This window comes from Talpa occidentalis, unplaced genomic scaffold, assembly GCF_014898055.3.
Source record: "Talpa occidentalis isolate TD23 unplaced genomic scaffold, MPIMG_talOcc4v2.1 talOcc4.3, whole genome shotgun sequence".
Classification (NCBI taxonomy): domain Eukaryota; kingdom Metazoa; phylum Chordata; class Mammalia; order Eulipotyphla; family Talpidae; genus Talpa; species Talpa occidentalis.
Window position 1 is genome coordinate 4,343,525 of NW_023603184.1, and position 15,270 is coordinate 4,358,794.

The window sequence follows — 15,270 nt, forward strand, 5'->3', positions numbered from 1 at the left end:
GGCCAGAGGTTGTGGGGGGAATTCACCAGAGCAGCGGGCCAGACAGTAGAGGTCTGCCGCGCCATGTGGGTTAGCTCTGGCCAGGGATCGGTGGACCGTCGCGGGTGATAGGCTCCACCAGGGAGCCCCGATAGTGTGTATGTTTAAATCTAATTTAGTTCCTTTTCCTAGTGTACAACATAATTTCTAGATGGTAGCTATAGGGTGGAGTGAATATAAGATGAAAGAAGGGGGCGTAGCTCCCTTTAAGCGGTATCTAAGAATGACCTAAAAAGTAAGTTACGGAACAACAGTGAACTGGAAGTTGCTGAGGATACCCGCGTCGTATTCGTCAGTCCCTTGTATCCACTGCCCGGAAGTCAGGGGTATCCTCTCTGAAAGGAGGGATGCAGGTGAATCTCCGGGATCTGTAAGACTGGCCGTGGCCTTTTCCCGGGTTCTCCATCCGCTCCTCGGAGGGGAGGCCCAGCTCCCGGAAGTGCCCGGCCGCCCCGCCCTCCCGCTTCCGCCTCGCGGTTGCTAGGCAACGGGGGCCCCGCAGCAAGCGGCGGCGGCTGAGCGCCCAGCGCGTCCGCAGAGGGGTAGGGCGCGCCGCCGGCCTCTACCCGCCACGGCCTCCCTGCCGGGGCCTCCCGCCGCGCCCAGGCGCCTCTGCCGCCCGGGCCGGGGCGCGGGGGCGGTCGCACCCTCTCCGCGCTCAGAGAAACGTACGCCCCCTTCCCGGCTCCTCTCCACCTCCGGACCCGAAAGCTCAGAGCCCCTGAATTAGGTTTTCAGGGCCCAGTCTCCGGGCCCCTGACCTTTTTTATCCATCTTTGTCGGGATCACTTCGCCGGCTCGCTCCGTCCTCCTTTCTTGCGCTTCACGGAAGCGTCCGGGTGCCGGGCGTCTCCTTTCTAGGGGAGAGGGAAGCATGAGGCCAGCAAGGGTCCCGACGCCTCGGGAGGAGGCTGGAAGACGCGCTGCCCTGCCTGATTCCTCAGGTGCGCCCCGACCCTCAGCGTGCGGACCGCCGGCCGGCGCCTGTTTACCTGAGGAGAGGCTGGGTGGGCTGGGAGGAGGGAGAGACCCTGCCGCGATTCTGTGGTCGTGTGGGAGCCGCGGAGGTGGGGAAGGGGCAGGGTGAATATTGGCTTTTTCAGTTGTCCCGTTGTGGTTTTCTATTTGCTTAGCTTCTCCTGTGTAATCAGCTGCCCGTATGAAAATTGGGCAGGCCTGGTGACTGGATGCTGTGTCACTGACTGGTCCTCAGCATACCATGCAGAAGTAACATGTTCCCAGCACTGGAACCAGAGCTAAAGCAGGAGGTCGGTACACACCCAACTCCTCTCCAGGATCTCCCCAGAAATCCCTGAGGGTATATTCTATAGGCACCTATTTCTAGGTGGAGATCTTGATCCCCAAGATGGGATCATTTGTATCAGTGCCTTGCTCTTACTTTATTTACAAGTCCTCAAGCACCCCGTCCTGTGCAACAGTGCCCGTCTACCTTTTGTAAGAGTTCAGTATCATTCAAAAGGGTTTTCCTAATGAGATGGCCTTTCCTTTCACAGACCCTTCTTGATCCCTATGAAGAGTTTATGTACCATCATCTCCAGTACTATGGCTACTTTAAAGGTAACACCTCATTTCTTATCTAGCTTCACTTTTCATGAAGTAATTGGTTTGATTAACTGGGAGAGTTGTATTTGGATAGAGTAGTAACTAATGTTCCCAGCACCATTGATTTGCTGTGTCACCTCTTGTCTGTCCTTGCTCCAGTACCTCTCTCTTAATTACACTATCTGGCATTAAAATAGTCTTGCTATCTGGAAAGGCATGTCCTCGCCATATTGTTCTTTGGAAGTGTCTTGACTGTTCTTGCCTTTCTGTAAAATTTTAGAATTGTAATGTTTTATTTTTTCGGGTTTTTTTTAAAGATTTATTTATGCATACAAGAACTACGGTGCAGGCCTGAAGTATGGGGGGGGGGGGTGAGAGGATTTACCAGAGAGAGTGGGGAGCAGAACAGGCAGACTGACTGAAATACACTGCTGAGGGGAGCAGTGGGCGAGACAGGAGAAGTCTGCTGCACCATGTGGGTAGCTCCCTGGCCTGCTGGGGCTCAAACTCGTGCTGCAGAGGCTGTAGTTAGCTTCATAGTGCTGTGCTTAACCCCTTGCACCACCAGGGAGGCCCAGAATTGTAGTGTTTTGAAGATTATCAGGATTGCATTGAATCTATAGGTCAAATTTCACTAGAAATGAGAATTTTCCCATCTGCGCACATAGTCTAATCATCCATTTACTTAGGTCTTTACGGTCTTCCAATAAAGATAACTTTTTCATGGAACTTCATATTTTATGCTGTGTGTGTATATATACACACATACTACCCTTTTTAAATTTTGATTTTCTGATGTTCCTGGTATTTAGAAATAAAATTAAAGCTTTTATATTGATTTTATTTCTATAAACCTTGTTAAGCTTGCTCATTTTTAAGCAATTATTCATTTGTTGAAAATCGAATTAACAGTTTGCCAGGTTCAGCAGGGGCCCCTGGGCACCAGGGCTCCCACTCTGAGTCCCTGCCTTCACTTGGCCGTAGCGCTCCCGGGTACTCTCATAACTGGGAGGTCTTTCTCCCTTGCAGGCTCTTTTTTTCTCCATTGTACCATGCTGCTTCTCAAGTCTCCTCACTGTAAAATTTAGAAAATGATGCTTAACTCACATGCATGAGAATGTGAAAGCTCATTGAAAAATGGGTTGTATTTCTTGTGAAGACCATCCGTGGTGGGTGGTGATGAAAGTCCTGGTAGTCTGGGTAGTAGCACTTTGGGTGTTGATCTTGATGTTAGAAGTGATTATGAGTCATTCTCCCAGCAACTTTAATTAAATTGCCTCCTCTTAGCACAGAGAGGCAGTTTGCCAAATTCTGCTAAGAGTCAGCACGTTTGGAAGAATAGTCCTGGATACCTGTTGAGTGGCTCTTTCGGGGAAAGGGATGACCCCCTGCAAAAGGAGAAGCTTCTTTGTGAGTAATCAGTGTATTGATCCCAGAGCCCTGAGCAGCTTCTGCAGGTGAGTTCAGGAGAGCTGGCCTAACATGGGACATGCCAAGGAATTCATCACTCAAAACTGTTCTGTCTAAACTACTTAGGATTGTAAATGAAAACTGCAATACCAAATATTCTGGGTTACCTTCCTCCATCTTGTCAGAAAATTCATTAAGGCTCTTTTTTTTTTTTTTTTTAAGATTTATTTATTTATTTATTTATTTATACAAGCACTGGGTACAGTCAGAAGCGCGGGAGGGTGAGAGAATTCACCAGAGCCAGAGCGAGGAGCAGAGTAGGCAGAAGGACCGAAGTACACTGCTGAGGGGAGCAGCGGGCGGCAGGAGAGGCAGCAGGAGAGGTCTGCGTGCCATGTAGGACCTGCCTCCGGTGGCCGGGGATCGAACCAGCGCTGCAGAGGCTGTGGGCAGCTTCGCAACCCAGCGCTCAACCGCTGCACCACCGGGGAGGCCCTCATTAAGGCTCTTTAGTGAAGGGTAGCACACTGATTTTTCACATGGTTTTAATGTATATATTTAAGGTTCTTTGTATAAGAAACCAATTCCAACAAGCAAAAAAGCAAAAATGATTTCTCACAGGGACACAGGGTTCTTCCAGAACATAAGGGCAAGAATGCAATTGGATTTCCCCCCAGTACTTAACCAACCAAACATCATTCCACTTCTTTTTTCTCTACTCCTCCCCTCTCCCAGTTCAAGCTACCATCATTTCTCACTATTGAAACAGCCTCATTACTGGTCTCCTGGCCTCTTCTCTTGCCCCTCACTGCCCCTTCCCAGTGCATTTCTCGTAGAGCAGTGTTCTTTTGTACATGTAAATCTGATTGCATCCCTTTGCTGCTTGAAACCTTTGAATGACACAAGACCCAAAAGCCATAAGACAGCGATAATTTTACAGCAAATAAAAATTTGTTTTGCATAGAAAAAATTACTATTAGGAAAGTAAAGAAGCAAAGGGGGAGGGAGTGTGACAAACATGCCGAGGGATTAACACCTGTAACAGCTCTTATAAATTAATAAGTTAAAGAGTTACCAAAGAGAAAATTGGGCAAAAGACATGAACAGTAGATCATAGAAAAACAAATACGAACAGTTAATAAGCCTTATAAAAAGATGCTCAAAATCAATCAATCAATCAATACATCTTCAACTTCATTTCTATTTAAAGATACAACTCAAAATGTCAAGGTGCTATTTTTAAAAACATGAGATCTGGCCAGAGGTTGTTTTAAAGTTGTTGTTAGGTCAGGATTTTGGGGGAACCCTGCTGTTAGGAATGTGAATAGGTAGACTGTTTCAGAAAGGCAATATTTGGCAATCTCTGGAAACAGTACTTTTAACTCTTACTGTTGCAATTCCTTTTTCAAATCTGTGTCACATGTGTTTGCTCACACCCATGCCCAGAAGTTTCTGTAACCCAGAGTTCCTTTCAGGGAGTGGAAAGATGAGGGTTGAGCCAAGGAGACTGATCAGGCCTGTTGCCTCAGGAGCCAGCTGAACACGCCACTTCAGTTTTGTCCTGCCCTATTTGCTAACACTTGAAATTCCGTTAATAAGAAACAATTGCCAGTCTTTTTTTTTTTTTTTTTTTTTTGAGGAGGGGCAGTCTTAGTGTAATGGAAAATATAAAATGTAAAACCATCTGGTAGAAGTAACACAAGGATGTGAAAGAGTTTTAGTTGGCGTATAATTTGATAATCAGATAACTGTTTCCCCTCTCTTGATTATTAGAGTGAGGAAGACATTTTTCTTTATTTTTGTAGCAAAGCATTTATAATATTGGGTTTTTACAAAGGTATGAAAGAATTAATTATAATATGCTTCTTTAAAAGAGAAAGCAAAGGGTTATGTGTATAAGGTTAGAAACTTCCAGTGGTAGGCGAAAAGTACAAAATGAAAACTATATCCTTAGTTTTTATATATTTTTTTCTTTTTAACTGCTCACAAAGGATCCTATGCATAATCTCTACTTCATTTTCTTATTTAAAAATATCCCTTAGAAGGACCTTTTCATATGAGCACTAAAATAAACTTTCCTTGCTCTTTTTAAGGTCACCTGTGTATAGTATCCATATCATTAATATGTCATCATTTTTTTTTTATCAACTTTTTTTGTTTGTTTGTTTTTTAAAGATTTATTTATTTATTTATACAAGCACTGGGCACAGTCAGAAGCACGGGAGGGTGAGAGAATTCACCAGAGCCAGAGCGGGGAGCAGAGCAGGCAGAAGGACCGAAGTACACTGCTGAGGGGAGCAGCGGGTGGCAGGAGAGGCCTGCGCGCCATGTGGGACCCTCCTCTGGTGGCCGGGGAGCAGCCGGGGATCCAACCCAGTGCTCAACTGCTGCGCCACCGGGGAGGCCCTATTTTAACTTTTGATGGGTGATCAGGTAGTTTCCACCAGATTTTTATTTGAACGGTGATGCAGCGAGTCTCCTCATAGATGTAATATGATGAACTTTAAGGAGAAAATTCATAAGGTAAATTATTTGCAGTGGGATTGATGAATTGAGGGTATGTGTGTTTTCAGTCTTAAGCGTGATAATGCCAATTGCTTTCCAGAAAGGTTGGGCCAGTTTGCCTTCTTACCAGCAGGTTCTGAGTGTACCTTTTAGCTTGCACATTTGCCAGGATGGCTGTGAAAACATGTAAATGTTTTTCCTGTCTAGGTAAAAAATTGGTATCTCTCTGTCATTTTGACTTACGTTTCTTACAGTTATGACTACAGTGGAGCAGCTTTATCATCTTTTCAAATATTTATTGCCTATTCTTTAATTCCCTATTGAGCAATGGGCAAAATATTAGAAACAGAAATGCAGAGGCCCAAAGCAGGGTTGAGTGGGGGGTAGAAAGGGATGGAGGAAAGAGAGCAGAAAAAAGAAAAAGATCCCTACAACAAACTGTACATCCTCCTTGCTCTTTCCAGGGCCTAGCTGTCTCTCTTCCACTGTGCACAGACAGACAGAAGCTGTGAGCAGAGGTACTTCTTGTCCTTCCTGCCCAGAAAATATGAACTCCTTCCTGCTCTCTGCCTAGAGCTAGGAATGACCCACTAGGGGCCTTTCCGCCTTTCTTCCCCCTTGCATTTCTGCCCCGCCCCCCCACTTCTCATTTCCATTCTTCGTCTTTCTCCCTGAAAGCTTTTCTTCTCCCTTTTTTCTCATTCTTACTTCCCAAGAACTCGTTCTGTCTCTCTCCTGCCCCCCTCATTCTTTCTTTGCCCTTCTGCTTTCCATGTTCTCTTTTAAAAGTTTCTCTGTATTTTGAGTGGTTGTATATTATGAACTTGGAATTTCATTTGTAGATGACTTCATTGTGGTTAATAAAGTCTTATGTATTCTTTACTGAAATGCAAAGGGGGAATTGAATGTTCCCTTTCTTGCCTCTCTCTAAACAAAAATAATAAAACAGTTTTTTATTCATTTTATAATCCACTGTTGCAGTGTCTTAGACCCACTAGTTTTGAATGAAGAAACAAAAGTTTCTTCTAACTTACTCTAAAGCTTTACATTTAAATGTTTAATAAATTATGCAGAAGTGCAATTTAACATTTTATAACTTTGATGCTATCATCCTGGACTAAATCTCCTTGAGAAACATGGAGTTACCCATATCATGGAATTACACATCCCTTCTTGTATTTTAATGCACTGCCTAAAGTTACTTAATTGTTAGAGTTGAGAAGTAAAGTTCCTGAGGAGGAAAAGAAAAGCTTTCTCTCATTCCCTTCCCCTCTGACAGATTCCCTTATGCTGAGTTCACCACTTTTTAAGAGCAGACAGCTTCTTCATGATGAGTTTGGTGAAGTAAACCCACGACTTCGGGAACCCCGAGATCTCTTTGCCCTTTTCTCTAGCAGTGGACCACTGCAGGCTCCAAGATGGCCAATAGAATGTGAGGTCATCAAAGAAAATATTCATCATATTGGTAAAGTGACTTACATGTTGTGGTTGCTATTTGGGCAGATTTTATCACAAGATTTTACCATTTTAATTCTTGCATACCAAAGTATGAGGCAGGACACCTTCAACATCTGTTAGCTCAGCCTGAAATGATTAAGCTGTGATATACTGTGATATACACTCACTGAAGTCAAAAGTTACACCAATATGTCACTAGAATGTTTCTGAGTTTATTGTAATGGGAGAGGGGTACCTTTCTAAGAATATGTTTAGTGATATAGTATATATCTAGATTGATAGATAGAGAGGTAGATAGAGAGGTAGGTAGAGAGGTAGATAGATAGATACATACAGTAATGAACAAGATATAGACTCCAGAGCTCATAGACCTGTGGGGAAGTGAAAGATACAACCAGGCAGTTGTACAGAGCTCAGTCCCTTTGGGGACCCTTAACCCCAGCCTGGAAGATCAGTGAGGGTTGTTGTAGTAACTATAGTGACCTTTTTGGCTTATTTTCAATTTTTCCATTTAAAGTTTATACTTTGCTTTATATGCCTTTTATATGTCTCCTCGTAGCCTTTATGGAAGGAAGCTAGGCATAATCAATTTACAAACTGAAAGTTAGGGTAGATACTTGGTTTGATTCAACCAAAATAGCTATTTGAATAATTATTGTTATAATTTTATATCAGTCCTCATAAAGTGCCTTATATATTATTTATTTTCCCTTTTTATGTCTTCTTGCAGAGTGGGTTCCACCTATTCCAGAATATTTTTATCAACCTACAGGAAATGAAAAGGTACCAGAAATTGTAGGAGAAGAAAGAGGCACAGTTGTCTATCAGTTAGATTCAGGTATTGTCACTATATTAAACAAATAGTATAACAATGAGTAATCATGACAAATATATATACTCTCTATAGTAAATGTGATTTTAAAAAAATCCATAGTTTAGTGATAAACTGTCTTTTCCAGATCAACCTGAATGGGAGCCTTAGTATTCATGACCATCAAGCTTGAAAATTTCAATTCATTTTATTTTATTTTATTTATTTTTTAAAGATTTATTTAGTTATTTATGCATATAAGAACTGGGATACAGGCCAGAGGTGTGGGGGGGTGAGAGGATTCACGAGAGACAGAGTGGGGAACAGAACAGGCAGACTGACTGAAATACACCGCTGAGGGGAGCAGCGGGCGAGACAGGAGAGGTCTGCTGCACCATTTGGGTTGCTCCCTGGCAGGCCAAGGATCGAATTTGTGCTACAGTGGCTGTGGATAGCTTTATAGTGCTGTGCTTAACCCCTTTCGCCACCAGGGAGGCCCTCAATTGTTTTTTTAAATGAAAATACTTTCTTTTTATGGTTCTAAGTATTTTATAGCTTCTCCCTTGTGATTTTCCTTTCTGAAAATCATATGTTGGCTCTTTGAAGAACTTGCCTTTCTTTTCTCCACCTATATGTGCTTTAGTGAGTACTTTGTAGGTTGTGCATTTGACTGTCATTTACTGTGTGATTGTCTGTATTAAAATACAGGTTTCCTAGGGGTAGAACCCATGTCTCTTATAAAAATGTACATAGCACTGATTCTATACCAACACCCAAATACAGATTGTTTGCAAGGGCATGTGGTAGACTCCCTAGAATACACCGTATGCTTGATTGTAAAGCAAGTCTTAAGAGATTTTAAAGGATTGAAATCATATAAAATTATAAAATATATTCCCTGACCACCTCAAAATTAAGAAAGAAATCAACAGAATGAAATCTGCAAACATTTAGAAACTGAACAACAGTCTTTTATGTAACCCAAGGATTAAAATAGTCACAAAGAGGGCCTCCCCGGTGGCTCAGCGGTTGAGCTCTGGGTTGCAAAGCTGCCCGCAGCCTCTGCAGCGCCGGTTCGATCCCCAGCTGCTCCCTGGCCACCGGAGGAGTGTCCCACATGGCGCACAGACCTCTCCTGCCGCCCGCTGCTCCCCTCAGCAGTGTACTTCGGTCCTTCTGCCTGTTCTGTTCCCCACTCTGGCTCTGGTGAATTCTCTCACCCTCCCGTGCTTCTGACTGTACCCAGTGCTTGTATGTATGTAGGTATAAATCAATCAATCAATCAAATCTTTAAAAAGAAAATAATCACAGGGCCTCCCCGGTGGCGCAGCGGTTGAGCGCTGGGTTGCGAAGCTGCCCGCGGCCTCTGCGGCGCCGGTTCGATCCCCGGCTGCTCCCCGGCCACCGGAGGAGGGTCCCACATGGCACGCAGACCTCTCCTGCCGCCCGCTGCTCCCCTCAGCAGTGTACTTCGGTCCTTCTGCCTGCTCTGCTCCCCGCTCTGGCTCTGGTGAATTCTCTCACCCTCCCGTGCTTCTGACTGTACCCAGTGCATGTATAAACAAAACAAACAAACAAACAAACAAACAAACAAATAAATAAAACATGCCTCTATTAAAAAAGAAATAATAATCACAAAGAAAATTCAAAGATATTTTTAACTGATTGAAAATAAAACAAAATATCACACTGTATCGGGTACAACTAAAACACTGCAAATTTATGACTTTGCCTGCCTATATTTGAAAGAAAAATATCTCAGATAAATTACCTAAACTTCCATGTTAATAAATTTTTAAAAATCATAGAAAACTAAATTCAAATTGAGCAGAAGAAGGAAGTAGTAAAGAATGGAAGTCAGTGAAATAGGTAACAAAAATAATAGGGAAAAATCAAAACAAAATTTGATTCTTTGAAAACAAAACCAAAATAACAAAGTTTTTAGCTAGATTAACCCAAGAAAAAAAGGAAAGAAGGCACAGATTATCAAGATCAGGAAAGAAAGGGGACAAAAACTCAATTCTACAGAAATCAAAAGAAATGCAAGGTAATACCAACAGATTAGACAACAGAGGTGGACAGGAATAATTGCTAGAAAACACAAGTTATCAAAGCTGACTCTGGAAGAAATAAAAAGTATGAATAGATTATAACAAAAAAAAATTTAACTAGTAATTAAAAATCTTCCTGCAAAGAAATCTCTGGCCCAGATGACTTGACAGGATTAGTTTGAATTGTGTCAAACAATTAAGGAGGAGGGCCTCCCCGGTGGCACAGCGGTTGAGCGCTGGGTTGCAAAGCTGCCTGTGGCCTCTGTGGCGCCAGTTCGATCCCCGGCTGCTCCCCGGCCACTGGAGGAGGGTCCCGCATGGCGCGCAGACCTCTCCTGCCGCCCGCTGCTCCCCTCAGCAGTGTACTTCGGTCCTTCTGCCTGCTCTGCTCCCTGCTCTGGCTCTGGTGAATTCTCTCACCCTCCCACGCTTCTGACTGTACCCAGTGCATGTGTAAACAAACAAACAAATAAATAAATAAAACATGCCTCTATAAAAAAAAAAAAAGAGAAAAAAAAAAAAACAATTAAGGAGGAAACAGTACCAATTCTTTATGAACACCCAAGAGGAAGAGGAAACATTTATCAACTATTTTATTGCTGTGATACCAAAGCTAGACAAATACATCACAAGAAAAATTATAAAGCAATATTTTCATGACTATAAATGTAAAATCCTGTACAAAGTACCAGCAAACTGAATTCAACAGCATATTGCAAGGATTATATACCACTGGAGATTTGTGACAGAAATGCAAGAATGCCTCAATATAGGGACATTAATGTAATAAACAATATTAAAGGAGAAACATTTATCTCAGTTGGTGCAGAAAAAGTTGCATTTGACAAAATCCAATCTTCATAATAATAAAACATTCAGAAAACCAGGAATAGAAGACAGTTTTTTCAACTTGATAAAGAGTGATATTTATGGAAAGGATGGATCAACTGTACATTCACCAAAATAGTTTATAGAAAAAATATAGTGACAAGTGCTGGGATGTTGTGCAGTCAATAATAACAGTAACACTTAGGACAGAAAGGAAAGGTAATGTTAGAGAGCAATGAGCCAAAAAAATATACAAACATTCCCAACTAAAGGAAAGTAAAATTTGAGCTAACATTATTGGGATACCAATTAGATAACAAGGACTTGGGGAGACAGAGAAGTTGCCAGCAAGGGCATCCTTTGTTATCACCAAAAAGCACCTGACTCTTGGGGCCTCCCTGGTGGTACAAGGGCTTAAGTCTCAGCAATATGAAGCTGTCGGCAGCTACTGCAGCACTGGTTCATTTCCCAGCCAGGGAGGTGACCCACAAGGCACAGCAGACTTCTCTCTCGCCCGCTGCTTCCCTCAGCAGTGTATTTCAGTGGATGCCTCTTCTGCTGCCCACTCTATCTCTGGTGATCCTCTCACCACCCCACCCCACCCCCAGCACCTCTGGCCTACACCCCAGCTCTTGTATGAATAAATAAATCTTTAAAAAAAAAAAGCGGGGCCTCCCTGGTGGCACAGCGGGTTGAGCACAGCACTATGAAGCTGTCTGCAGCCTCTGCAGTGTGGGTTCAATTCCCAGCCAGCCAGGGAGATTCCCATATGGCGCGGCAGACCTCTCTTGTCACACCTGCTGCTCCCCTCAGCAGTGCTTTCGGTCTGTCTGCCTGTTCTGCTCCCCTCTCTGTCTCTGGTGAATCCTCTCACTCTCCCGCGCCTCTGGCCTATACCCCAGCTATTGTATAAATTAAAAAAAAAAATCTTAAAAAAAGCACCTTTCTCTCGCTGCACACACACATGCCTGAGCTAATTAGGACATAAAAAAAAAAAAAAGTTCACTGTAATTGGGAAATGTTATATTGAATAAATAAGAAAATCAGAAAAATGTCCTTATAATTTAATCAATCTATGCAGGATAGTAATGATCAGAAACAAGATTTATGTATTTTGTTAGAGGAGGAATATGTACCAAGTTTAATTAGTTGAAATAGAATATAATAAACCAGTGAAATCAGGGGAGGTTTTTGGAGAAGCTGGAAATAGGAGGGAGAGGAACTGCTCATCTTTATATTCCTACAACTAGGAGAATAAAAGGAGCCAACTACAGCAGAGGGCCTAGCTGTGATGTAATTGTACATGCTCTGCTCCTAGTTGTCTGAATTAATAGGCAATCCTCATGTGAATATTATGGTGAAAAAAGCTTTGTGCAATGAAGTGAAAATGAGGGGAAGCAATTCACAGTTGACCTAGCTTCACCTTACAGAATGTGTGAAGAGGAGTTTGGGGGACATTAAAGTATGAAATCAAAAGAAGATTAACCTTAAAATACAGGAGCAATTAAAAAGGCAAAGTATATTTACTTGGGATCAAAGAATTGCAGCTTAGAGAGCAGAGATTTGAGTAGAAACCCAAAATATGTCCTGAAAAGGGAGAAAGTGAGAGGTTCTTTTAGAGAGAAAAAGAGGAAGATGAGGAAAGTGGTTTGAAAAAGTTAATTGTGTTAAAAAACTTAAACATTTTTGACTGTACGTAATTAGTTCTTGATTCTATCCACTGGCAAGAAATCCATCATCATCAGTCCTCCTGATCTGGATGGTACATCAAAGAACAGTTGATTGCTTGATGGTTTCTTAAAACAATTGCTTTTGGCCCAGTCTGTTCAGCAATTTTTCTCCAGTGGCATCTCTGACTCCATTTTAAAATGACCTTGGCACCTTCAGGAGTAGGAGACAGGCATTAAGACCTAGTTGAGAAGAGAAGAAAGTGGTCATACCCAGAAAGTTCAGAGTGGGTGTAGTTACCTCCAGAACTCATCACTGTTAACCCGGCCTGGGCTTCATGACAGTCACAGAGGCGGATTCCATAATAATAAAAGAAGGTTTCCAAAATTAAATAGCTCTCCTTATGTCATCTTTTCACAGTTGGTAGATTTGGGTTATAAATAATAGGTTACTCCTGTACTTTCAAGAAATTCTTTTTTACCTCATGTTGACCTGCTTGCAGTTATTTTCAAAAAACCAGATGACCTTGAACCTACATTGCTTCATTGGTGCTATTCAGGGATCTGTCTGCTTAGGAGGAAACCCTGGAGCTGAGAGCTGTCCTAACACAGCAGCTGTTAGGAGTTGTCCTAATTGACCTGTCCAGTAGCTGTGACAATTGCTTTGTTCTTATCCTTTAGATTCGTCAAGGTGAATTGACTCCACCCAATTAGAGGATTGAAGGAGCAGAAAATGAGAAGATGGGGCTCCAGAGAGAGTTTGGGGAGTTTGTTAGCTTGGTGGCCCTGAAGCAGCCACATACTTCTGATGATAACAATTTTAGAAAGGAGAGAGGCTTTGTTTTTTGAGAAATGTTGTGGATTGAGTAAGCTCAATCCATTGAGCTATCTTTGTCTTTAAAGTTGTTCCCAGAATGATTGTGGGGAATTATCACTGTTACCTGAGAGACCCGAGAAGATTTTGCAATCCCTACATTAATGGACCTGGTTGCAGGGCTGCCTGCACTTTGGGGTTTCATGAAGAGATCAAGCCACTTAGGGCTTCAGCTTTTAATTGCATTTTCTGTTCTTTTGCTACCACTTCCTCCTCCATCTGTGTGTGCATGTTTTCTTCTTTAACTCACTCTGTACATGTTTGTTTTCTCCTTGGCTCTCGTTTATTATCCACAGATAATGAACATATTTAAAAATGAACTGACTACTGATAAAATTGGACCCCACATAAAATTACTATTTGTCTAATGCTGGCATCTATCATACCCTTGGTCAGCATCTTTGTTTATATCAGTCACATGCTGATGGGTGGATGTTGTTAACATCTGACAACATAATGCAGAAACTGTAGAAATTGCAAAGTGAAGTTATCTTTGCAAGAGAGGCAGATTTTAATAAATTAATGAATGTTAAGAAATTGGTTGAGTCACTTGCTAAGCCATTGACTTATAAGAATCTAGATATTTTTAATCAGTTAACAGAGGAAATCAACAAAAGATTCTTCTGGACATATTGCAGTACATAAAAAAGAACTTGGGAAAACCTATCAAGACCTAAAATAGTTTTGCAAGAGTACTTGCAAATATCAGAAAATACCATATGGCACTCTTACTGAATTTGTCTGAAAAATTGCAGCCCCATCAAAAAAAAAAAAAAAAAACACACACACATTGATTCTTTATTATTCCAAGGATTAGGAAGAGGCTATGATTGTAACCTAAACTTTGTTACAAGAAATAAATTTCATAATTGTTTCAGCTTCATTTTATTTTTTTTAAGATTTATTTATACAAGCACTGGGTACAGTCAAAAGCACGGGAGGGTGAGAGAATTCACCAGAGCCAGAGTGGAGAGTAGAACAGGCAGACTGATGAAGTACACTGCTGAGGGGAGCAGTGGCAGGAGAGGTCTGCACACCATGTGGGACCCTCGCCCCGCCGCTAGGGATGGAACCAGCGCTGCAGAGGCTGCGGGCAGCTTCGCAACCCAGCGATCAACCACTGCACCATCCGGGAGGCCCTGTTTCAGCTTCATTTTAAAGATAAAATTTCAATTATAACCCTTTCTTTTCACTAATTACTATGACATTTCGGTTCCCTTCATAGGCAAATTTACCCATGCCAATTCTTCTCAAACTTCTATTTTTGTTATATTTAAATCTGGAAGATTTAAATTTATCTGGCTTATTGTCTCTTTTTTTGTTGTATCCTTTTATTCATAAACAAGTAGTTGTTTTTTTTTTTAATTTTTTTGTAGGAAAAGACTGCAAATGTTTTCAGATAGTCCATTTAGAGTATCATTTTTTGCCAACATCCATATAAATTGGGGTTTACATGGAATATAAGCAGTAAATGAGATGTCACAGGGAGCCATGCAGCCAAAGGATGTGTTTTAAACACATGAAGGCCTTGAAGGCTTTGTTTAAAATTTAAAGTATCAGCAGGGACAACTGAAAATTCAAATATTCATTGTTTTTAACTTAGAATTGTCGTCAACATTTAATGATACTCAATAAATATTTGCTGGATGAACGGATTCTGAGTGGAACCTGGCCTAAATCTACCTGTCTTATCTGCAGTACCAACAGAAGGTGCCTATTTCACCGACTCCAGAGTGGGGGGCAAACGAGGAATTATCAAGGAACTTGCTGTTCCCTTGCAAGGACCAGAAGACAGTACTCTACTGTTTGAATCAAGGTTTGAGAGTGGGAATCTGCAAAAAGCTGTCCGAGTGTGAGTAGCAAACAGGAATTTCTCAAAGGGGTGATAATTAAGTGACTGAAAAGTTTCTTCAGGAATCAGAAGTCAGGCATGTTTCTGAAAGTCTGAGTTGATAAGAATTGATTTTGATAATGATGAAGGTTGGTGGGAGTAATATTGACTTATATTGTTGCCCAGAATAAAAATTATATAAATCGTTTCATCTGAACTCATTTCAAATTTGC

General features: G+C 41.9%; 1 protein-coding gene across 6 annotated transcripts in view; it reads left to right on the top strand.

Annotated features, from left to right (window-relative positions):
- The first annotated feature begins 656 nt into the window (after positions 1 to 656).
- Positions 657 to 15,270, top strand: part of AGBL2 (AGBL carboxypeptidase 2) — a 34,502-nt gene continuing 19,888 nt past the window's right edge. For 2 of the 6 annotated variants that reach the window (XM_054699212.1, XM_037522261.2), the window contains exons 1-8: positions 657 to 983; positions 1,173 to 1,307; positions 1,554 to 1,617; positions 2,890 to 3,012; positions 5,982 to 6,035; positions 6,797 to 6,982; positions 7,706 to 7,813; positions 14,905 to 15,058. In XM_054699212.1, the coding sequence (XP_054555187.1) occupies positions 1,272 to 1,307; positions 1,554 to 1,617; positions 2,890 to 3,012; positions 5,982 to 6,035; positions 6,797 to 6,982; positions 7,706 to 7,813; positions 14,905 to 15,058 (725 nt within the window). In that variant the 5' untranslated portion in view covers positions 657 to 983; positions 1,173 to 1,271. The other 4 variants (XM_037522258.2, XM_054699211.1, XM_054699213.1 and 1 more) reach the window with 4 other exon arrangements.